Genomic DNA, 25439 nt, shown 5'->3' with positions numbered 1-25439 from the left:
ATACCCATAAATTGTTGGATATCCTGCAGCTGTCTGCCCCTATTAGTCCCCCTCCCTATTAACAATGACCTCTGAGAGCCTGCTAAGTTCTCTGAAGCAATCCAGCTTCAGTACTGCTTATTGCAAAGCACACGGAGAAATGCTACTTCATTCCAGTGCAGCAATTTGAGGGTTTTTACTTACATCCAGCCCCAGATTTCCTGGTTGTAACCACTGTGAACGACAGAGCCCAACAGAGCAGATGTAAGTCAACTCCCAAGGATAAGGACTCTAAATGTATGGACCTGATGTATCCCCTGGAGCCCCGAGGGAGGAATTTCAAGCATTTATCACCAAAGACTGGTTGGTGGCTAAGACTTTGTTGCAGTCCATGTTGCTTCGCAGAGTGATGGCCTCAGCGGAGACCATGAGACGGGCTTCCTGTCTGTGGAATCTGGGTATTGCTCCCCATGTGCAACAGGCCATAGAGGATTTGCCCTTCAACAGCTGAGTCCTTTTTTCCAAACAGACGAGACTCTGCACTCCTTCAAGGACTCTATGGCTACCCTACAGTCCTTGGGGGTGTATATGCTGGCAGTGCAGAGATGTCACTGTGGTGATCAGCAGCAGCAGCATCTGTAGCCCACATCTGGGCAGTCTTTCCCTCCCTGAGACAGCAGGACTACCCCAGAAAGGGGCATAGGTCCCAGAGGAGGAGGCATTCTGGTTTGGCCAGTCGACATACTTTTCCCAAGAGCCCTCCATGTATCCATTTTGACTCCTTGGACCAGAGCTGTGTTCCAGTCATGGCTCCCTTCTTCCTGCCTGCTCCATTTGGGAACAGACTGGCTTGCTTTCACAGTGCTTGGGTCTCGATCACCATTGACATCTGGATTCCAAGCATTGTCAAGTGGGGCTATGCCATCCAGTTCCTTTGCATCCTCCTCCTCCCTCCTTCCCCATCCCTCTTCAGGGACACCTCTCATGAGATGCTGCTCCTCGAGCAGGATTGCTCTCTGCTGGCTTTGGGAGTAGTGGAGGGGATTCCGCCGGAACACCAGGGTCAGAACTTCTATTTCTGGTGCTTTCTGGTGCCCAAATCCAAGGGAGGGCTAAGATTCTTGACCTTCATGGCCTCAACAGATTTAACAGATATGTGACATAGCCTCCCCCGTTGTCTCGGAATGACTGGTTGGCTACTCTGGACCTTCAGGATGCCTATTTTCATGTGGCAATTTTGCCAAGCCACAGAACATTCCTTTGATTTGTCATAGCGGAGCACCATTTCCAGTATGTGGTGCTTCCCTTCAGCGTGTTGGGTTTTTACCAAATGCATGGTCATGGTGATGGCATACCTCAGGAAGGAAGGAATCCACAACTTCCCATACCTGGAGGACTGTTTACTGAGGGGCAGTGTCCAGAGAGGAAGTCCTTTTCCATGTCAACACTACATGCGCTTGCTCAAACATCTGGGTCTCATCCTAAACATCGGAAAGTCAACTTTGGTTCCCATTCAGAAAATTGAGTTAATTGTTGCTCTTATAGACTCTACGAGTTTGAGAGCATTTTTGTCAACTGACAGTTTTCAGGCAATTCACCACCTTTGTCTCAGTCTGCAGTCTCAGCCTTTCACAAGAATCCAGATGTGCCTGAAGTTCTGTTTGCACACAGGTGGTCCAGTTTGCCAGGTTGCATCTTTGTCCCCTTCAAATGTGTCTCAGGACAGTTTACTGTCCAACTCTTCACTTGGACAGATTGGTCCATCTTCTTCCACTGGTCTTGGTCATATCGTAGTGATGGACTCTTCCGGAGGATGTTTGTCAGGGTGTTCCCTTTGTCCGGCCATTACCAACCAGGTCTGTTGTCTCTGATGCCTCCCTGATGGGCTGTGGAGCACATATGGGGCTGCTGAAAAGTCAAGGTCAGAGATGCAGGACTCACTGCATATCAGTGTGCTGGCACTTCAGGCCATCTACAATGTCATGCTTTTCTGGACCATATTGGGCTCAGTGGTTCACATACTTACAGACAGTACCACCACAATGTATAAGTGAACAAGCATGGGGGCGCACACTCCAGGATGCTGTGCCAGGAGGCAATCAGATTGTGGTAATTCTGCACTTACCTAGAATCATCTTACGGACCATCTCAGCAGGAATTTTTTCCTGAGTCATGAATGGTCTTTGAAGACAAGTGTCCTCTATGTCGTCATCTCAGCTTTGAGCATTCTGGCGATTGACTTATTCTAATCTTGAGGGTACCTTAGTCTGGGATCCTTATCCTGTGCTTTCCATCTTAGGTGGCAGTTGGCTCTCCTGTAAGCTTTCCCCCCAATTCTGATCATCCCACAGGTCATGCTCAAGCTGAGGTTGGATTGGGCCACGCTCATTCTCATTACCCCGGTGTTGCTGAGGCAGTGCTGGTTCTCCGACCTTGTCGCTCTGTTAGTTCAGCCTCTCATATCCCTTTCTCTCCATCCTGACCTACTCACACAGAATCATGGTTGCCTCTTATATCCCATGCTCAGCTTCCCGAATCTCATGATGTGGTTGCGTCATGATTAAATGAGGAGGAAGTGTCGTGTTTGGTGGCTGTTTAACAAGTCCTACTCAGCAATAGAAAACCCTCTACCAAAATGGCCTGTCGGGCAAAATGGAAGCAGTTTTCATTGTGTTCGCTGGCCTGTGGAGTTCAAGATGACCTGAATGGAAGTCAGCTGGAGTACTTGCTGCACCTTCAGCCGTTGGGCCTTGTGCTTAGCTTATTGAGAGTATATCTGGCAGTGATATCAGCATTTCATCCTCCTATTCATTGAAGATCAGTCTTTTCCAATGCCAGGGTAGCAAGATTCTTAAAAGGACTTTGTCTCCATCCTCCAGTCTGAGGCCTGGTCTACACTAAGGGGCGGGGGGGGTCGAACTAGGGTACACAAGTTCAGCTATGCGAATAGCGTAGCTGAACTCGAAGTACCCTAGTTCAACTGACTTACCCGTCCAGACGCGGCGGGGTCGAACTCCGCGGCTCCAAGGTCGACTCCGCCACCGCCGTTCGCGGTGGTGGAGTTCCAGAGTCGACCGGAGCGCGCGGGGAGTTCGAACTATCGCGTCTTGATTAGACGCGATAGGTCGAACTCACCGCGTCGACCCGGACGGTGAGTATAGACCTACCCATAGAGTTGCTTCCTGTGGAATCTTAGCACGGTCCTAGCAGCTTTAATGAGGCTTCCATTTGACCCCTTGGCATCTTGTCTGTTTCTGCTTTTGTGTCAGAAGACTTGGTTCCTGGTAGTGATAACATCCACAAGGAGGGTTGCGGGCACTGATGACCTCCTTATGCACAATTCTCTATGGACAAAGTGATTTACTACCACACCTGAAATTTTTGTCTAAAGTGGTTTCTCAGTTTCATTTGAACCAGTCAGTATATTTATCTGTGTTCTTCCCAAAGCTGCATTCATCTCAATACATTAGATGTCAGACGATGTCTAGCCTTCTATCTGGACAGGACTAAACCATTTCTTGATTCTCCTCACCTGTTTGTGTCATGTGCAGATCATATGAAGGGGCAAATGGTCTCTTCACAGACACTCTCTAAATGGATAACATCCCATATCAAGACTGCCTATGAAAAAGCTTTGGCTATGCCTCCTCAGAGGGTGCAAGCTCATTTGATGAGAGCACAAGCAAAGTCAATAGCATTCCTCAGTGCTGTCTCAATATTGGACATTTGCAGGGCTGCTATATGGTCATTCATATACCGATTTATGAACTATACCTGTCACATTGTCTGAAGTGGCTCACCACTGCGAATTACTATCTCATGGCTGGCTGTCAGAAAACGAGGGCAGACACCCCAAACTGGTTGTACTATAATTAGATTACACCAAGCCAGTAACAAATGTGAGCTCCTAGCTCACTATACCAGTGTTACCATGGAGTCACAGACAAGTCCTGTTACCCTCTCCAGCCTATCTTGCCAACCAGACGAATTGAACTTTGTGATTAAAGGTTACTTAAACCTAAAATCACGCCACATCAAGTTTCTCCCAGTCCCAAGAGACCAGTTACTCACCCTAGATCAATTGGTACTCCAGACCTTTCACCAAACACAATGGTCACAGTCAATTCTGTAGTAAACTGCCTATAGGTTTATTAGCTAAGAAAAAATAATGAGTTATTGAGAGGCTAGGGCAGGTAAAATATAACAGGTGCAGTTTGTAACTCCAAATGGTGGCATTGATGTAATAGACACCAGTTTCCCAAAAGTCTTTCAGGGCTACCCAGAATAACTCTGGGGAGTTTCGTTTTCTCGTTCAGTTTTTCTGCCGTGTTAGAATCCAAACAGTCTAGAGATACAGGAGCCTTTCTTTGAATTCATATTTATATCTTCTCACAGAAGACAAGCTGACAGTCGCTCTACCCATGTGCGCCTTTCCTTTGACAGTGGTTGAGGAACGCATTTAGATTTTTACCTCCAACCACATATATCAGTGGTCCCCAAACGTTTTATCTTGTGCCCCTTCCCCACCCTCCCACAGAGCTGGGAGTGCAGACGGGTAAGGGGGCCAAGGCCGATGCTGGCGGCCAAGGCCTGCAGCGGGGCTGGTGGCTGGGACCCCTGGCGCAGGGCCAGGAGTGGAGCTGTGGGGGCTGGTCCGGGCCCCAGCTCTGCCCCTTCCCCTAACTTTACTCCGCACCCCCTAGGGGGCACACCGCACAGATTGAAGATTTCTGATATACATAATGGCCACTTGCTTGAAATTAACTTTTTCTGTTAAAGCCCTTAAGTCCTTCATTAGCATTTCACAAGATTTCTTTGATGTGTAATTTAGTTGCAAGAATATTTACCATGTAAATGTTTACTATTACATTATGACAGGTATAGATAAGTGAAAACAATACAAGTAACTTTCCACTAGTTTCTATGAAGTTTAAACATTTGAATACATACTATACATTCAACAATTACTTTGATCTATCCTAATAGAAAGTAAATTGGCCTGAATACACTCTTACATCTAACAATCACTTTTGGGTACTGCTTGTGAGTCACCTAAATGGAATACATGGCTGCATGTACTCAAAAGAAGAAATTGTTAAAGATATGATGCAGACGTGTATTCCACGACCCATCCTACGTCCCCTCTGCATTGGAGTCTAGTCTCTGGATGTTCTGTGCAAAGGACTGAGGGGGGTCGAAGCAACACCATCTCATATAGCCAGGGGAGGCATTGTGGCCACAAGGCGCGAGCACCATCCCTTTTGAGTACTGCTAGGCAAAATTCTCCAGCTCTGGTGTGGTGGGCACGCACACACCTAAATGGAATACTGCTGCATCACATCTCGAACCACAGTAACAGTAAGGAATTGTTTGTTTTAAAAAATTGTCTTAAAATAGATCTCTCTTTCATCTGTCTTTTAAATGTTGATGCAGCTCTTGTTTAACAGTAGAACAAAAAACATTCTACTAGAACACTGCAAATACTGTGATCCTCGACATAACCTCTTTTTACATATTATTTTAATGCCTTCTATTTAGTCTTCTCTCTCTCTCTAATGCCTCTTTAAAAAGAATGCTTTATTGTGGTTTTAACTTTTGGCAACTTTACAGTATATCTGCATTAAACATGAGTTAAATACCAAGCAGTGTGGAAAACAGGTTGATTCAGTAGATCTGACAAACTAGGTCCCAAGTTTTACTGCACTAAAATGCTACTATAAATCTCCAGGTATTTTGATATGCAAAATTTTTCTAGGTAAGGGAATTTCAAAAGCTTCCAGGAATGACCTTTATGAGCTACATAATATGTTTAATCTTTATTGGTTTTTAAACTAAATAATTTTAGTTTAAATAGACAAAAGTGTGCTCACTTTTATCAGACTTCAGCAGTTGTGACCAAGCTATATTGTATATTATTAAATAAAATTTTCCTCTTTCAGGCATTAGATGGTCAAAATATTTATAATGCTTGCTGTACCCTACGGATTGATTTTTCCAAACTGGTGAATTTAAATGTGAAGTACAACAATGATAAAAGTAGGGACTATACTCGACCTGATCTTCCATCTGGTGATGGGCAACCAGCATTGGACCCAGCTATTGCTGCAGCATTTGCAAAGGAGACTTCACTTCTAGGTATGATTTTGAATTTTCAAAACACTTCCCTCCCCATTTCCAATTAATCAAATGCAGTCTTTTTTATTATTAATCACTGTAATTATTTAATGTTTATATTATGGTAGAGCCCAAAGATATATGTTAGGGTTGTTTTCAGTTGCGGTGTGCAATTGTAGTAAGACAGACAGTTTCTGCCCCTGCAAGCTTACTGTATAAATAGATGAGAGAGAAACAAGAATAGGACAGAATATAGACATTATCAAAAGTTTTTGCTTAGTTACTTACATTTTTTAAGTTTCCCCAACCCATCCTTCCTTTTGTTCTTGGTGTCAGTCAACTTCCTCCACCGTTGGTGACCTAAAGTATCTTCCCTTCATCTGGCCACCTCATGGCGAAATCTTTGGGACTTGATATTGGTCTTGTTAAAATCAAGTAAGCTTCTCTATTGACTTCAGCAGGAACAGGATCTGTGTCCTTATTGGCATTGTATGCAGGTCATGACATTTTGGCTTGCTTTCCTATATGCAGTGTCCATTTTCTTCAACTAAGAAAGATGCTTTGCTTTTTCTATAAAAAAAAAATACCAAAGAAATAAAAGAACAGATGACAAAAAGGAGACCATGTATACAAAGAAATTCCATCTTAGCATTTTATTTTTCATAATTACTAATTTTTTTCCTTTATATAGATCAGCACTCTTATCTCTAAGCACTCTGTTATGCAAGTTCAAGAGCTGATAAGATATTAGAACCCATCAGAAGAATCAACTGAGATTCCCTGAGCAGTGTATAGATAAACACTCATGGCATCTAACAGTCTTCTTGTTGTTGGTAGAGGCAGTGCATTCAGTACTTACTATACTTATGCTTTGAGAGAGAAGAAATTTTAATACACTATATCTTGTTTTTGTTTTATCATTTTAATTTGGTATCGACCCTGTAAATTTCATGATTATATAAACTAGTAAGCTTTAACCAGTTCCTGTTCTGGATGTCCTTTTATATTTTGAAGTTTTAGGGTTCATTTTGTCAGCAAAGTTCAGGTTGGATTTAGAGATTTTTTTACAAGACCCAATGAACGGTGTTGTGTTTATTTTCTTACCCACTTATTGTTTGTTTCCTTTGGAGTTGGGAAGCTAGAAGGAAGGACCAGCCATTCATGTAAAGTGCTGCATTCTGTTTTGACAGTCAGTAAATAGCTTTTTGAAGTGTTTGTTTGATTATAGGCAGAGCTGACAGCACCGCCTATTACTGAAGTTGCCCAATACTTCTGATTTTAGTTGCTCTGACCCTGTTGTCAGTTGTACATAACTTAGCCAAACTTCAGTGATTTGGGCTGATAATTTCCATGCCAGATATCTGCCTAATACTGAATGTTTTTTTTTTAAATATTCAGCCAAAATGGCTCAGCCATTTCTGAGAACAGGGAATGGGGAAAATACATTTGTTTTCCCCTTGTTAAAAAATTCTGGTGACCTTTCCTTTGAGAAAGTTTTTAGTGCTCCACACCCCCACTTCAGAGCAGGGACTTGAAATTTGACAGGGGATGATCTTTGTGTCAGGGATGTGCCTTTTGCCATCACAGTGAAAATCCGCCCAAATTTGGCCAAGTCGTGAGCCTTAAAAAATCACAGTTCGCACATGTTCAGAGACTTCTTAGATTTAAGCAGTTAACATTTTTTTGAGTGTTCCTGCCCTGGGCTTTCTCCAGCCTGGGGCTGAGCAGGACTTCCACTGCAATTGCAGCTCTGGACTGCTGCAAACCATGCCAGGTCCTTGTCTGGACCCCTGAGCTGAAGGTAGGAGGCCTGTCCCTTCTGTCCTGTCAGTGTCTCCCTTCGTGGGTCCTGGCAGTGTGAAGTAAGAAGCTGCCTGATTCAGATGCAGTAGAGAAAAGATCTGGACCTGTGAGGGGTGGGAGGAACATAGACTGGAACGAGGAACCTGCGGGCGAGAGTGCAGAAGACTGAATTTTGACAAGAGCCGTTGTAGGGAGATTGGAACTGGGAACCAGTGGGGGTGGAGAATGTGAATGGGGGAGCGAGAGGAGAGAGATTGGATGAGGAGAGGCAGGGAGCTTGGAATGACTGGGGAAGGAGACTGAGAACAAAGAGCTGAGGGTTGAAGTGGGAGAAGTGGGAGTGGCTGTGTGGGGACACTGGGACCAAGACAGACTGGAAGGATAACACAAGGACTTGCTGGGCAACAAGACTCGGGGTAGGACAGTGGTTCTCAGCCTGCAGCCTGTGCACCACTTGTGTCCCAATCAGCACACAGCTGCAGCCATATGACATCCACAGGACCATATAGTAGGTAGTATTGGATGCGGCCATATAACACATTGTGGGCTGTGTAGTGGTAAATAGGTTGAGAACCACTGGGCTAGAATGGGAAGCTTGATGAGTGGAGACGGACTGGTTACGTGAGGAGAATGGGACTGGGATGGGGAGCTGGGGTAAGGAAGAGACAGGACTAGGACAAGTCAGATTAGGGAGGATTGAGCAGAAGGATTCTCACTTCAGGGAATGGGCAGAAGACTGTACTCACTAGTGCACAGTCTGTTCCAGAACCTCTAATGGAACCTCAGACTGCTGAATCTCACCATTCCTTTGCTGTTAGCAAATATCTGTGATTAACCACTATGCATCCGAAGAAGTGAGTTGTAGCCCACGAAAGCTTATGCTGAAATAAATTTGTGAGTCTCTAAGGTGCCACAAGTACTCCTGTTCTTTTTGCGGATACAGACTAACACAGCTGCTACTCTGAAACCTGTCACTAGTAGAGTGTGTCTCTCGCTCTCCTCTAATGTTAATCCACATATCATATAGAGAAGGACAGCCTACTACTGCTATAAATTACTCTTTTTGCTCAAGAGGCAAAGGTCTGCCCAACTCTGCTGATAACCCGTTTGGATGTCATGTGATCAAATTTCTGTATCTTCAGTTTGTACATTTTAAAAACTAGCAAATTACACACATGCAAAACTCTGCTAAAAGAACATTACTAGGGTTGCAAAGTCAAATCAGAGGTTAGGAAATGCAGAATTAAGGTTATCTGTGCAACCTTAATTTGGCCCTCTTGTGAACATGCATATGATAGTCTTTACATGATCACATACCATTTTTTCCACAGGGCTTCTGTCTTATTCTGTGTACAGGATGGACCTGCTGTGGGGAAGAATCAGGGTTGTGTAATAAAAGAGAGTGCCATATTTATTGCAGAAGTTGGAAGGTGTGTAATGAATGAGAAAGGGGATTGCAGGACCAAAGAGGATGAACGGGTCTTATGGTTAAAGCAGTTGAATGCTGCCTTGAGAATTGGTTTATATCCCTTCCGCTGCCACAGAGTTCCTAGGTGATGCTGGGCAAGTTGATTTGTATAGGTTCTGAGCACTAACACCTGCAATTAAAGTCATTGGGAGCTGTACTTTGAAAAATATACAGTGATATAGAATGCTAAATTCTCTGAAAAATCAGGTTCAAGGAGTCTCAAATTGAGCACCCAAAATTAGTGAACATTTTTAATTTCTCTATGCTTCAGTTCCCCCTAGGTAATATGGGGATAATAACCCCTCATTTCACAGTCTGTAATGAAAATGAATGTGAAGCGCTCAGATACTGTAGTACTGAGCTCCATAGAAAAGCCCATGAGGAAATTGATAATTCTGTCTTTAGAGCAGGGTTTAATTAGTGTGCAGTAAAGAAGGCATGCGGGCACACAATGAACAATGAGGAGAAAACAAAATATTGAAACTACTCTTTGTTAGCACCGTCCATTCTGTGCACTGAATAAGGCATTGATGTAAAAAGCGATAGAGAGTCCTGTGGCACCTTATAAACTAACAGAAGTATTGGAGCATAAGCTTTCGTGGACAGCATTATCTCCTGTAAATGTAAACAAACTTGTTTATCTTAGCGATTGGCTGAACAAGAAGTAGGACTGAGTGGACTTGTAGGCCTTAAAGTTTTACATTTTTTTTTGTTTTTGAGTGCAGTTATGTAACAAAAAAAATCTACATTTGTAAGCTGCACTTTCACGATAAAGAGATTGTACTACAGTATTTGTATGAGGTTAATTGAAAAATACTATTTCTTTTGTTTATCATTTTTAAAGTGCAAATATTTATAATAAAAATAATGTAAAGTGAGCACTGTACACTTTGTATTCTGTGTTGTAATTGAAATCAATATATTTAAAAAGGTAGAAAAACATCCAAAAATACTTAAATACATTTCAATGGGTATTCTACTGTTTAACAGTGTGATTAAAACTGCAATTAATTGTGATTAATTATTTTTAATTGTGATTTTTTTAGTTAATCGCATGAGTTAACTGATTAATCAATAGCCCTATTACAAACAAGCAAGGTGCTTTATAGAATATACAAATACAAGGTCCCCACCTGAGGAGCTTACAATATAAGTATTGTGACAGGGTCAGGCCAGATGGCTACAAGAGAGCGGTCAAAGGTAGATACACTAGCTCCAGGTTAAACAGGTCCCTTTTCGCTGGTAACAGTGACTATTCCAGAACACTCAGGAACTTTCTAGAACTAATTAAGGCAGGCAGGCTAATTAGGACACATGTAGCCAATTGGGAAGTTACTAGAATTAATTAAGGCTAATCAGGACACCTGGTATAAAAAGGCTTTCACTACTGTGGAATAGACAGGAGCAACACATCTCGAAGAATGCCAGTTACGGAACAGGTAACTGTCCTTTACTGATTTTACAAGAGAAGTTGTAATTCGTAACCACATGTTGAATATAAGGGTTGAGTCCTAATAGACACATCTTCAAGAATTAAATATAGTTTTAGCAGTCTGACTAGCATTAAAGTCTAGGAGTAGAGAATCTAAAACTATATAAGTGGAAATCCATTATATCACTTTACATGTGGTTTTACTAGGACATTGACAAGCTGTTTTTTATTTGGGAATGTGTTTTATATTATTTGCATTACACTAATGCCTAGAGGACTGAGATTGAGTATCCACTGTGCTAGGTATAGTGCAAATACATATTAAGACATAATCCTTGTCCCAAACAGGTAAATCTATAAGTATACAAGGCAGACCAAACCCATAGGAAACTGAAACAGAGTTATTGAGTTTGCAGAAGGTCACTAAGGAAGTCCGTGGAAAGTCTGGGACCTGAACCCAGAACTTCTGAGTCCTAGTCTAGTATGTTAACCACAAGCCTAGCCCTACTTTTATGTTTTTTAGCCTAATATAAACAGAGTTTCTTCTCTATTTTATAAGGTTTTAATTTGTTTAATGATTCTAAGCTCTCTGATAAAAATGTTACAGTTTACAAATACTGCTCACCATGCAACATATATGTACACTTAAAAAAACATTGATGTGCCTGGGCCAAGGTATACTTTAGCAAAAAGAGCTGATAAGATTGCATCTCTAACAGCAAAAAACAAAAACAACCCTCCTCCCCCAAAATGTGTTATCCGTAAACTAGAAAGATTAAATACAGCTATTGACCAAATTCATGAATGCAGGGTCACTGTGTTGAAATATGTTAAGATTTGCTCCATATCATGTATACTGTTCTGTTGATTAATTACCAGTGTATCATTCTACAAATTGATCATGGTTTTTATCAAAATATTTTTACCTGATAATTCAGAATAGCCAGCTGTAAATAGCTACAGAACAAGGATCACTTTTTTTCCGTGGATGTGTAATTTCTCTGAACCTTCTAACCGATGAGGTCTCTGTGCTATATGATCAGTTAAAACCTGACATCCAAAAAGATAATCCTGGCCCTGACAGATGATTATTCATTCATATACTGCATTCTCTGCTGTGAAATAACAAGGTGATCAGAAATCCTTGAGATTGTAAATTGGATGTCTTTTTAATGAGCCTTTTATCTTTTGAAAGAAGGAAAACTCATTAATGGACAGAAAGGAGTGCTTTCAGGTGAATTGTCAAAAGCAATAGTTGTTCCTTTGGAGTGGCATAATATGAAAAAAAAAAAACCACAGGGAAAATCCTCTATATACGGAAGATCACTAGCTGTGTTCTATATCTGATCAATATCAGTGTAATCTATATTCCAAGATACAAACTGGAGTTAAGACTTCTGGTATATATCAGGGGTTGGCAGCCTTTCAGGAGTGGTGTGCCGAGTCTTCATTTATTCACTCTAATTTAAGGTTCCGTGTGCCAGTAATACATTTTAACATTTTTAGAAGGTCTGTAATATATAACTAAACTATTGTTGTATGTAAAGTAAATAAGGTTTCAAAAATGTTTAAGAAGCTTCATTTAAAATTAAATTAAAATGCAGAGCCCCCCCCCAGACCAGTGGCCAGGACCCGGGCAGTGTGAGTGCCACTGAAAATCAGCTCGCGTGCCGCCTTTGGCACACATGCCATAGATTGCCTACCCGTGATATATAGTAATGTAAGTGTAAAGTATTATAGTGATGTTATAATTATCCACCATATAAGTATTACAAACTCTGGATATTCAGTTAAGGTTAAAATTAAAAGAAATTCAGACACACTGTAAAGGCATCCAAACAATCTTAACTCCACCCTGTAATGATGCTGTGCAATAACCATACTGTTATAACTAATGCATAATAGTGTTTGTGGTCTCAGGTTAGTTAAACCTATTTTTAAAGACATTATATATTTTGTTATTAGTATCACTACAGGGCAGAGTTCCCTAACTGATTTTCATACTTCAACTTTTTGGGGTTTCTTTTTAGGGTAACCTTAACTGTAAATATCCTGGGTTTGTAATGCTTGTTTGGGGGATAATCTGAACATCCCAGTAATGTGTTTTCAACCATTAAATTACTGATATGTACGCTCAACCTTCACTCCAGTTTAGCATAGTTCTGATTTGGGAATTTCCTTTTTATTTAATTAAAATGTTCAGGTATGAACACTAAACAAGAATCCCAAAGAGAATGTTACAATGTGATATTTCTAATGATTTGAAGATGTATATTATAAACCTTCACTTTATTCCAACTTTTAGGACCAATGTCCCTAACACCTATATTTCCCTTCCTTAGTCACACACCACTTCCTCCTCACTATTGTCCTTCATATTTCTCTGTTCACATCCACCCTGAGTTCCCCTTCCTAACCTTCCTGTCAAGTCAATATGGTGCAGAGAGTAGTTATTGAAAATAATTTTCATTTTTGCTGTCATTCTGCATAACTTGGGTACTTCAACAAGGACTAAAAAATAATGTTCTGCAGATAATTCCACAAAGAAGGGACTGGATAGGGTGCCATCGTATTCCACAAAGGCAGTTTGGCTTCATTTACATTGTTCCCAATAGGAGTTGGTGGCCATTTTGAAAGAGGGAACTGTTCGCCTCACTCCATTGAGAATAATAGTAGATAGTAACCATTTTGAAAGAGGGCATTTTTTGTGTAATTATCGGTCATAGATTAGCAGTCCCTGGCACATTGGAAAAAAAATTGCTGGTCCGCCACATCAGATAGTTTGAGAAGCACTGGACTAGATGACCTGAGGTCCCTTCCAACCCTGATATTCTATGATTCTTGTGCCAGTTTTACCCAGTAAAAGCAAAAATAAGGTGTTCCTTTTATCGATTGGTCTAAATCATTAATAGGTACAAATTTCAAGCATTTCATTCTTCGTTTATAGAGATCATTAAAAGATAGTCACCTTTTTAGAAAAAACTTGCTTGCTTTTATTTGGAATGTCCTCCTATAGATTGATTCATTTATCCTACTCCCTGTTTGAGTTGTAATTCCATTTTATTCCCCAGAAACCTAGATCTTTTTAAATTGAAAAAAGAATTAATCATTGAGAGGCTATGATGTGCTATGCATGTCCCCTGAGACACATGCTTTAATTGTTTCCATCTGAGGGGTTCTAAACTTTATAATATAAGCTTTGCTAGTCAGCTCTTGAAAGTGCATGTGTGAAGACACAAGACTTAAGAATGTGAATCTTTAGAGCAGAGGTTCTCAGGACAAATTTTTGTGATGGCCTCAGAGTGCAGCCACCAACTCTTGCTGATGGCTGCTCAGACAATTTTTCCTAAAATGCTTTAGGAAAAACAAATATGCACATATACATGTCCAAATCAGTGTAATTTATTTATTGCTAGCTAGTAAGTCTGTTGTGAAAAGCGATATTAACAAACATACAAGTATCACTTTTCACAGCGGCCTTACTGAGCCCTGTCAAGCCTGGGGAGAAATTAAGCCCTGGAATGGGGGTCAGGGAAAGCAGGGGGGTCAGGGGCAATGAGGGAGGATTGATGGGGGGCAGGAGAGGTAGCAGGGGGCTGGAGCCTGTAGCCCTGCACCCAGAGCTCAGCAGCTGGTGGATGGAGCCTGAAGCCCTGCAGCCAGAGCCTGCTGTCCTGCTACCCCAGGGCTGAAGCCAATGCCTGAGCCATGCAACCCCTGGGAAAGTGGGGAATTCACTTGCTGCCTGCTCCTCCAGTGTTGTGCCCCAGCAGTCTTCAGAGGGTGGAGCAGGGCCCAACCCCTACTGGCGGCCCCAGCAATCAACACCAAGGCGGTGCATTCTGGAGCAACAGGGAGGAGGAGGGGCTGCTATTTTGTCCCCCATTCCATCACAGCCCAGGAGGCTGTGGCTGCAAGAAAAGCCCTGGTGGCCGCATGTGGCCCCAGTGGACACATTTGAGAAACGCTGCTTTAGAGGATACAGCCTTTGGAGAACTTCCACTTCAGGTCCTGGTAAGCTGTGCCTTTGTATTCTGCTTTACTGATTGTTAAGAACATTATAAAAATGCAGTCTTCTGTTATTTTTAATATAGTAGTAATACACAGAAGCCCCAGTCAAGATTAAACCTGTATATTTAAGGTTGGTTAAAGCTTTGTGGAAATACACAAACATCATTTCTAATTAGAATCATGGTTATATATCTTTTCAAAGAGGGGGAAAGGCCCTTAAGTAGTGGTGAGGAATTTTAATTAGTAAGGACATATAGATGAATATTGGTAGTTTCAATTTGCTTCTGTTTATTCTTCCATTGAAGGTACTGATATTTTAATTATTACCTCAGCAACAAATTGATAACACAACACAGCATTTTGACATGAAGCGATTGATATGCAGTAGTAGGAGATACAAAACCAGAAAAGATAAATGCAGCTACATATTATTATATATGTTATAAATTGCATACATGGGTATATAGGGTGTATGGGAATATGTTTTGGTATGTGTTAAAGAGTTTCCAACATAAAGTAGAAATGGCTGCCTTGTGCAAATGACAAATCTATAAGGTGAGTTATGCAGTTCATCTCAGAAGAAAGCCATTGTGTAGTCTGCACAGGGGATACAAAAATAATATTTTAGGACTGTTTTAAAAAATATTATTGGGACTATTTTTTATCCCTTTACCTGTAAAATATCAGTTACTACGTTTCTAGCTGTAGAGGGCTCAGAGGGAGCCATTAAAAAACCTCTAAAAATGGCTTGAAATAGCTTTTCCATGCTTAAAAATGTTACTATTTCAGGACCTTTGAGGATCAGAAGTAAGTGTTAACTCTCATTGGGAAGCTCTGCTTTCTAATGGTACAAAGCTACTGTTTCTCGCTCCTCCAGTGATTCTTTAGTGTCATGGCATTTTCATAGGTAAAAATGGCCTACATTTAAACTGTGCTAGGCTTCTACCACTTCACATGGAAAAAGTTGTGCAGTGGGCACATAGTATTATGCCCCTTTGTCTTGTGCATCTTTACTGAATTTTTACTATGCAGCTAATGTATGCTATGTGACCTTTAACTATACTTTTTGAGCTTACCGAAAACAGACATGATGGGTATATACAATATAAACATCTATTTCTGCATTTTTTTGTCTGAATTAAATTCTTTCAAAATATGTTTCCTAGGGAACAAGTTTTATACATTGCTCTATTTCCTCTTATTTACATCACAAAAATCTGAAATACTAACATAATTCAAAAGTATACTTAAATCAACTACTACTATATAGTTAGCAAGGAGAGTAAATGTATCATTTTTATGGCTTTCACAAAAATATTCTGGCTCTCACAATACAGGGAGAGGTAAAAACATTTAGAAACAAATTACATATTTGAAGCCCATAGTTCTCCTCCCTGTCACCCCCTCCACCCCTTGGAACTACATTACAAATATCAAATTTTATGACCAAATTACTTCGGTCTTGAATTAGTTGTACAATAGAATGCACATTTAAATTGCACAATAGGATAAATGTATTTTGTTCTCTAAACATTGATGTGCATCTGTTGTCGTTTGCCAATTATGAAGTAAGGGATTGGAGAGGGAATGTCTCAGAGGAGACCAGGATAGTGTAAAAACATGTGTAACTTGCAGAAAAGACCAAATTAGTCATTTCTTCCTTGTAAAACATGTAAATAACAAACACAGGTGAAAGCTGCTTTGAGAAATTTAACTCATGCATCTATCACTGGCCCTAGATTATACTAGAGGAATTACCGTACTTAGTTTTTGATGAACAAATGGTCTCTCCTGACACTTCATCCAATTTATACAACAACTGATCTTAACAATCAGTCTTTTTAACATTAAAAATAATATTTTATTGTATTTAAACTTTTTTCTGAAATAATATTTATTTAAAAATTGGCTGTGAGTACTTTTTTTCTTTAAAATACAGTTTTGATACTGTTTTTGAGAGGACAGCATTATGGGATTCAATGTGACTTCCAGAAGACATTTTCTCATCTTGCAAGCAACGTTTTTTTCTGTCTGCTCTACAAACTTTTATGAAAGTTACGTTCTTTCTGGTTTGTAGCTTTGAGGGATGAGGGGTTCATCTTATCTTCTTCCATGGGATATGTGAAAAATTGGAGGTATTGAATAGTGTTCAATATTTTGGATATATTTTCATTTTTTTCACTTATCTCAGCCTCTTTATTGGCTGGTTGTGTTGCTCTAATACAGTGCCTAATATCTGTGCATTTCTTCTGTGATACAACAGCAGAACATAGCTAGTTAAGGGGAAATCAGATAATTGCTGAATACCTCTCTGCCCTTTACTATTTGAAACATTCAGGGCACAACTTTAATTATGACTTTTGGAAAACTTTGGCACATCATTTTTACATCTAACTTACTTTTCTCTTATTTATTGGTACATTTGTATATAGCAGTATAAATTTGCGTGGCCATCAACTGTGGGGGAAAAAAAGTGAAAAGTGGATTTTGAGGAATATAGGAATTGCCATGCAATTCCTATATACTAATCCTGTATACTTTCTCTGACAACAACCAGTGGTCTATCTAATCCTGTATACTTTCTCTGACAACAACCAGTACTATATTTCAATGGAAGATGATAGACAACCCTCATTATGGACAATTATACAATATTGTGTTGGGGGGGGGGTGTCCTAAACCCCAGATAGTTAGTGATTGGCTTATATCCTGAAGCGTGATTGTCCATGTACACATATTTAGCCTCTCTAATATAACTGGATGTTCTTGTTATCCATAAAAATGTCTAATCCCTTGTTGAATACCACTAAACTCTATGCATTGTGCTAAAAAATAAAGCATTCTTATTGTCTTTAAATGTGTTGCCCTTTAATTTTATTAGATGCCTCCTTCCCCTTTTTCTTGAGTTACAAGAGGGACTAAATAGGATTGCCTAGTTAACCTCAGTAGCATTCATTATTTTTTATATCTGTGTTATGACACTATAGACCAGTGTTTCCCAAACTTGGGATGCCGCTTGTGTAGGGAAAGGCCCTGGCGGGCTGGGCCGGTTTGTTTACCTGCCGTGTCCACTGGTTCAGCTGATCACGGCTCCCACTGGCCGTGGTTCGCTGCTCCAGGCCAATGGGGGCTGCAGGAAGCCACGGCCAACACATTCCTCAGCCTGCGCTGCTTCCAGCAGCTCCCATTGGCCTGGAGCAGTGAACCGCGGCCAGTGGGAGCCACAATCGGCTTGACCTGCGGACGGGGCAGGTACACAAACAGGCCCAGCAGCCCGCCAGGGGCTTTCACTACACAAGCGGCGTCCCAAGTTTGGGAAACGCTGCTATAAACTAATATCTTTTAAAACTCTTCTATTTTGAAAATCCTTTCACATCATTAATTTTAATTGCCCTTCTTTCAGCTATTCTGTATCTGTTTTTGACATGGAATGACCAGAACTGAACATGTTTTTGAAAGGAGAATATAACTTTGATTTATGTAATGCCATAAAATATTTTCAGAATTAATGTCTATCCCTAACATTGTTTTTGTCGTTGTTTTGTTTTACCATTACTACATAACAGTTACTGGCTATCCCACTCGGTCACAATAAATTAATATTACATACTTAGCTAGTCCTTTTGTCCAGCACAATAAAATCTCAATGTGTTAATTATTTATCTCTCAAATTCCCCCGGTAAAAGAAACATGATTAATGAGGTGAAGCACAGAAATTTTACTTACTTTATGTGAAAAACTTTGTAACCACACTTATTTTACACCTCTCCATTTTTCTTCCTGCTGCAATAACTATTTTTAGTAGTGTTGGGAATATTTTATTTTGTTATTGACGAGTACGGTCACAATTAGCTTCTCAGTATTTACTCACTATCTGAGACTGGAGAGTTCTTCTGCCTTTCCCTTATTTTTATTTTTAAACAAAATTAACTCCTGAGAGAAAGAAGGGAGAACTCAATTCTCATCTGCAAACTAAAGATTTCTATTTAGATGGGTTAGTGGGCCCAACTGGTCAAGGTTACATGGTCCTGAGTTAAATATTCATTTATCATCATCATCCAGGCATCAGAAGACCACAGAGTGAAATCTGCAAGGCCTAGTGCAGTAGTGGAAAATAGCATACAGTAGAATAAAGTAATAAATAATTTGAACAATTAAGATTTTTGTGCTAGTCTTATCATTTTTATTTGTTAGAGACTAAATAAAATGTACTTTTACAAATATGTCTAATTTACCTGTAAAAGGTAGTGCAGGCATAACACAGGTGCACAATTTCACAGGATGGTGGGGAAGGATTGTATCCTAGGGGGGTAGTATGCTCACTAAGTACCCGAGGGATTCTACTGGGAAAACCCATCATAAATTAATACTATCCGTGCACAATGCCTTAGCCTTTTTGGAGGGGAGGAGCTGAAGTGCAGGTGGCCAATGGCGGCTGAGTTCCTGAATTAACTTTGTTAGGAGGCAGAGAGACTAGGGAGGATTACCCCTATGGAGCCTATTGCTATGGGTAATATGTAGGCTACTCAATTTGCCTTGCTCTGCAAGGTTGTAACCTAGCCTAAAGCATCAAGTTGAAGTGAAGAAAGTAACTAATACCAAAGGGTAATATAAAGGAAATATAATGGTGAAGATAACTTGCATTAATATTTAGTTTCACTGACTTGACTGGTATATTCCAGCAACAAGATTAATTAAGGTCCATCTAGCCCAGTATCCTGTCTTCCAACAGTGGCCAATGCCAGGTGCCTCAGAGGGAATGAACAGAACAGGTAATCATCAAGTGATCCATTCCCTGTCACTTATTCCCAGCTTCTGGCAAGCAGAGGCTAGGAACACCATCCCTGCCCATCCTGCCTAATAACTATTGATGGACCTATCCTCCATGAATTTATCTAGGTTTTTTTGAACTCTGTTACAGTCTTGGCCTTCACAACATCCTCTGGCAAAGAGTTTCACAGGTTGGCTGTGCGTTGTGTGAAGAAATACTTCCTTTGTTTGTTTTAAACCTGCTGCCTATTAATTTCATTTGGTGACCCCTTGTTCTTGTGTTATGAAGAGTAAATAACACTTCCTGATTTACTTTCTCCACACCAGTCATGATTTTATAGACCTCAATCATATCTCCCTTTAGTTCTCTTTTCCAAGCTGAAAAGTCCCAGTCTTATTAATCTCTCCTCATATGAAAGCGATTACACACCCTAATCATTTTTGCCCTTTTCTGAACTTTTTCTAAACCTGTAGATATTATTAGGGAGGATTTTTGCTATAATCTAAGAAAAAAAGAGCAATATGTGTGCTTCATAAGAACTACATTTGATTGAAAACAAAATGGTCTTTAGAGAAGTGAAGTAGCATATAAAGTGCTTTGAAGCAAGAAAATAGCGAGAACCTTGGTTTTTCTCCTTATATTTATTACTGATCCATTTCACTAAGCATTGGAAAATATGAATCGTGGAACGAAGTTTTTTGTAGTGTAAACAATACAGTATTTGAACTTCTAATTTAGATATTTTTAAACGACTTGTTTGTATTTCGTAAAATATGCTTTATTTTAAAATTAGGGCTTCCTGTTGCAGCTGTTCCAGGAGCGCTGAGTCCTTTGGCTATTCCGAATGCCGCTGCTGCTGCAGCCGCTGCTGCTGCTGGCCGAGTGGGTATGCCTGGAGTCTCAGCTGGTGGCAATACAGTCCTCCTGGTTAGCAATTTAAATGAAGAGGTCAGTGAAACTATTAACTCTTTTTTTTCCTTTATTTTTTAATCACACTTCATTTGTAAATGTTTTCTTTTTTTTGCACTTGCCTCTATTTTCACTTGCCTACTTTAAGATCAAAGTATTTTTTCTTGTTTTTTGTATGTCTAAATTAATTTTGAAACTATAAACTTTATATTTTTTTCTATTCTAGTTTTGTTTTCCTAGGTAGCTAACAACTTAAAATAGCCTTTGATATTTGGCTACCTATTTTTCCTAAGAAAAATATGGTAAATACTGCATGTTTGGCTTTCAATTTGTAATTTAAATATTTTCACAAAAACAGCAAATGTATTCTAATTTGTAGATTATATTTTATGTAAAGTAGAATTGTGTTTTTCTTTTCTAATTATTTGCTGCTTCATTTCATGCTTACATGTCACTGCATTTTTAAAATCTTAATTTATGTGAACTGCTCTAACACGTTTTTCTTTGAAGGTTCTCCCAAAGATCTTGACGAGGCACTCTTCCAGTCTCTCTTAGTAATTTTTTCTTTGCAGTTATTATTCATTTGTCTCCAAAAACATTTTTCACCTTAATACTGTTATCTTTCTTGCTAACTCTAAAATCTAAGGGGTTTTATTTAGTTTGCATTTTTACTGTCTTGTACAATTTTTTTTAAATGATGTGAAAGCTGGTATGAAATGGGAAGTTTGATGTATCAGTTTGTCTAGTTGGAATACTTGTTTCATTTTTAACTGGCCTCTGTTAATATGATTCATTAAGCTTATTTATCATTTGTTACTATTTTCTCATCCACAGTCTTGCATGTTAAAATGTTTGGATCAGAGTGCCATTTTGAAAGATTTTTGCCTGCATTTCATACCCAGCCATGCTTATGCACTTAAAGTTCAAAGTTTAAAATTTCTATTGCATGCTTTTTTTTTCATGTTGAGATGAAATGCTGTAATTTATTCTTTGATATGGATGTACTTTACCCATATTTGTCTTGGGTGACTACATTTTACTCAGTTTTTTTCTTGTACAGTACATAAACCAACCATTTTCTGACCAAATTCCTGCATTTCCTATGTACTGACCTATATTTTATTTTTTTTGTTCCCCACTTCCTTTTTTCTTCTGCATTGCTGTTTCCCTTCCCCATTTCATCCTTCTCCTTTTGTGTTCACCTTCCCTTTCCTTGTCTTTCCTCAAATTCCCATGCCCTCCCCTGTCTTATCCTTTATTTTCCTTATCCTTGTCTACGTTCCCTGTCTTCATTCCCTATGTTCATGCTTCTGTGCTTGAACAAAATGTGTTCCTCGGACCAACTTGCCCCAATTAACCGCCTTGAACCATGATCCATGACCACCTCACCATTCTGCGGGAACCACCCTTCGTTATGGATGATCTGTTCATCTCCGCTCTTCCTCGACTCTTCTCTCTTCTTGTCTTACGCTGCTTGCTCTTCTCTCCTTCTAAAGATGGTTACGCCCCAAAGTCTGTTTACCCTCTTCGGTATGTTATTGTTAGCACTATACTTTTATTATTGATTTAATTTTTGTTTCACCTTAATTCTTATTTGTAGCTAGCACTTTTGGCTTAAAGTTGAATAGTAAATCTTTTGCTATTTTTCTTTTGCTGTTTAAAAACTCTCCATAGACACAAGATTTTCTTTTAATGCATGCTAATATATTTTGCATGGTCTTTAATTTAATATCATTCACGTAGCTTTTGAGGGTTTATCAAAAATTTATTCTTTTCAAAATTCACTATTCAAAATCTTGATCTTCTTTATTCATTTGTGTGACTGTTGAGTTTGAGTGGGTGATCTTGTTGATGTCTGAATGTTTCATTGATATGTCAAGATGTGCTGTTTAGTTGATTAGACTTAAAATTAATTTTTCTTTTGGATTACCTTTCTGACTCCAAAAAAGGTGTTTATGGGGATGTGCAGCGTGTGAAGATTTTATACAATAAGAAAGACAGTGCTCTTATACAGATGGCAGATGGGAACCAGTCACAGCTGGGTAAGATTAGATTCCTTTATGCCTCATTTAAATCTGTAAATTTAAGTATTTGAAATCATGTTGTGGAAATTCAAATGAACATGTTCATATTTGTCAGTCTACTCTTATTCTAGTTTTTCTCAGATCCCAGACTGTCCATGAGACATGAAAACTTATTAATCAACTCATTTTGTATTCTAAAAAGCGTATGTGTATGTGCTGCTTTATGTGAACAGAATAATAGTGGTGTTGGAGGAGAAAGAGGTGTTAATTTATTTTTTGAGCTAAACATTAGCTCCAAATTCTAATTTAACCCTATGGACATCAGTTTGCTACTACACTGGCCATATCAGCACAATAGCACACACAAAAATACCACAATTAAATCAGAAAAAAGAAGTTTGATCATAATACTAGGTAGTGGTGTATATGTTGGTTAGTGTCATGGTGTGCTTTTTCTCCTGGAATAAATTATTTGGACCATTCAAATAACAGAATAAAATAGGGTTGTGTTTGCATGTTTGTTTTACTGAATACATGGCTAAACATAGCAGTGCAGTTTTGAAAAATTTACAAACTAACTTTGAAATGGAATTATTTTTCGCAATGCTGTCTGAAATCAGTGATTTAATGAGAAAGTATATGTCATCCTTGCAGGGTTTTGAAATGTAGTATTGAGTTTAATAAACTTGTCTTTTTCAGCCATGAGTCATCTTAATGGACAAAAAATGTATGGAAAGATTATTCGAGTTACCCTTTCCAAGCATCAGACAGTACAGCTACCTCGAGAGGGACTTGATGACCAAGGGCTCACTAAAGATTTTGGTAATTCACCCTTGCATCGCTTCAAGAAACCTGGCTCAAAAAATTTTCAGAATATATTCCCTCCATCTGCAACACTTCATTTGTCCAATATTCCGTAAGTATTGTATGACAATATGCCAGCGGGATTCACAAGCCATAAAATACTAGATCCACTAATAATTAATTCTTATGTTTTTTTGTTTTTCATTTTTCTAGACCATCAGTGGCAGAAGATGATCTGCGCACACTGTTTGCTAACACTGGAGGCACTGTGAAAGCATTTAAATTTTTTCAGTAAGCAAGTTTTCCTTGAATCCTTATGTTTTTAACAAAAGATTGACTTCATATGTTTTAACAGAACGTCTTGAAAAAATACTCTTCTGGAGAGGGAAGAACGGTTTTTAGGCCCTTATTTAGTATTGGTTGAGTTCCTAATGTTGTTGTTTTGTTTCAGAAGAGATCACAAGATGGCACTTCTTCAGATGTCAACAGTGGAAGAAGCTATTCAGGCTTTGATTGATCTGCATAATTACAATCTTGGAGAAAATCACCATCTGAGAGTTTCTTTCTCCAAATCAACAATTTAAAATGGGAGATAAAAAATGAAGGCGTATCACATTGTTCAGTGTTGTCACCTATTGACTGTTCAGGAGAGTGGGGACCAGAGTTTGACTTCTGTCTTTCATGCTGTTATCATTCCTTGGTTGTTTTTAAAAAAAAACATTCATAAGAAAATAAAAGCAGTGATATTAACTGTTGTTTTTTCATCTGTTGTTTAGGGAAACATCATTTTGTTTTCAAAGGGTTTCAAGTTAAGCCCACATTTTTTTCAAGTTAGTTGACATACGTGCCTTAAAAAGGAAAACTAGTGTTGCTAGAATTGCATTTGCTAGTAAAATGAATTTGGTTGGCTGGGGCACAGTGTTATATGAGAATTAAAATATATTTAGGCAGGGGTGTGTAAAAAGGTTAAGGTTTTTGTTTCTCCTGCTTGGAATTGTTTCTCCTGCTTGGAATTATATTGGGTTGTCACGTACCTTTCTTTTTAATCAGATAAGATACATTACTTTGAAAGATTAAAACACAGCATATTTTATTTCTGCTACTTTAACTTTTTTTTGTAAATGGCCTTCTGTATTTCATGATTCTGGTCTAGATTCAGTTATGAATGTAGGCATTAGAGAAAATTAACAAGGTACAGAATATTAATTTCTTAAAGGAGAAAAAAGTGATTTCTGTGTTTTTGAGCCCTATGTGGAAAGCATTGTGGGTAGAATCTTAACCTTTTTGTACACACTCTTGTGGGACGTATCATATAAATGTCAGCACTAAGTAATGTCTTGTTTGTGGTTGAATATTTTTCGTAGATGTTTTTGAAGTTGACATGACTTATGTGCATTTAAATATATATTGCCATCTTTAATTTGTAATTAAGATTTGGAATATGGTTGTGGATTTCTGAGCATGTGCAGACTGGTCTAGCTAGTTCAGGAACTGGTGCATGTATTTTTCAAAGATGAAGAAAGTGTACTGTGAACACTTGCAGGAAGGTTAATTTTGTGGCAGTTTTTTAAAACTGACAACCAGGTGGGACCAAAGTTTATGTGCCTTTAGTCTTAATTTACCTTGCATTGTAATATTCAGTTTTAATAAATCTCTTCAAAATATTTTGTATTTAGAAATCGATCTGACTTTACTATAAACATGGCTCAGAATCTACAGATCAAATTATTTTGAAAACAGTTCTTCTGTCAATCTGAACTGTTTAATCTGATTCTGTTTAAATGACCAATACTTTTTGAAATTGATGTACTTAGTTTCAAGATTCATAGATTCTGTTATCTATGTAGAAAAAGGTCATGTATATTTTCTATTAGTTAAGTTTTTACATCTTTAGAAATGTAAAATTCAGTATAGTTTGAAAGCGGCACAATTAAAAAATAATTTTCTAACAAAGTTGGGAGGTTTGACAGTCGTTTAATTTCATTTTGTGTGTACTCTGCTTACCTCTGTAGCATGCTCAATAAACACTTCTGTAGCTCTGTATTCACCTTTTCTGTCTTTCTCTGCTGCCTTTTCTCTCTTCTCTTCTTTGTTTTCCACTCCCACTGTGCTTCTGAATTCATG

The 25439-nt window shown here is 39.0% G+C and overlaps 1 protein-coding gene across 9 annotated transcripts in view; it reads left to right on the top strand.

The window, feature by feature from the left end:
* The window catches only part of PTBP2 (polypyrimidine tract binding protein 2), a 76675-nt gene extending 52610 nt beyond the window's left edge, over positions 1–24065 (top strand). For 5 of the 9 annotated variants that reach the window (XM_039484848.1, XM_039484849.1, XM_039484842.1 and 2 more), the window contains 7 exons: positions 5919–6114; positions 20387–20526; positions 21984–22017; positions 22437–22529; positions 23211–23427; positions 23529–23606; positions 23767–24065. In XM_039484848.1, coding sequence (XP_039340782.1) covers positions 5919–6114; positions 20387–20526; positions 21984–22017; positions 22437–22529; positions 23211–23427; positions 23529–23606; positions 23767–23899 — 891 coding nt within the window. In that variant the 3' untranslated portion in view covers positions 23900–24065. Of the gene's footprint in view, positions 1–5918; positions 6115–20371; positions 20527–21983; positions 22018–22436; positions 22530–23210; positions 23428–23528; positions 23607–23766 lie in introns of all 9 variants that reach the window. The other 4 variants (XM_039484840.1, XM_039484845.1, XM_039484843.1 and 1 more) reach the window with 3 other exon arrangements.
* The last annotated feature ends 1374 nt before the right edge of the window (positions 24066–25439 follow it).

Source organism: Mauremys reevesii, linkage group 8 (genome assembly GCF_016161935.1).
Source record: "Mauremys reevesii isolate NIE-2019 linkage group 8, ASM1616193v1, whole genome shotgun sequence".
Classification (NCBI taxonomy): domain Eukaryota; kingdom Metazoa; phylum Chordata; order Testudines; family Geoemydidae; genus Mauremys; species Mauremys reevesii.
The sequence above is the reverse complement of the archived record's forward strand: the minus strand, read 5'-3'. Positions and strand labels throughout refer to the sequence as shown.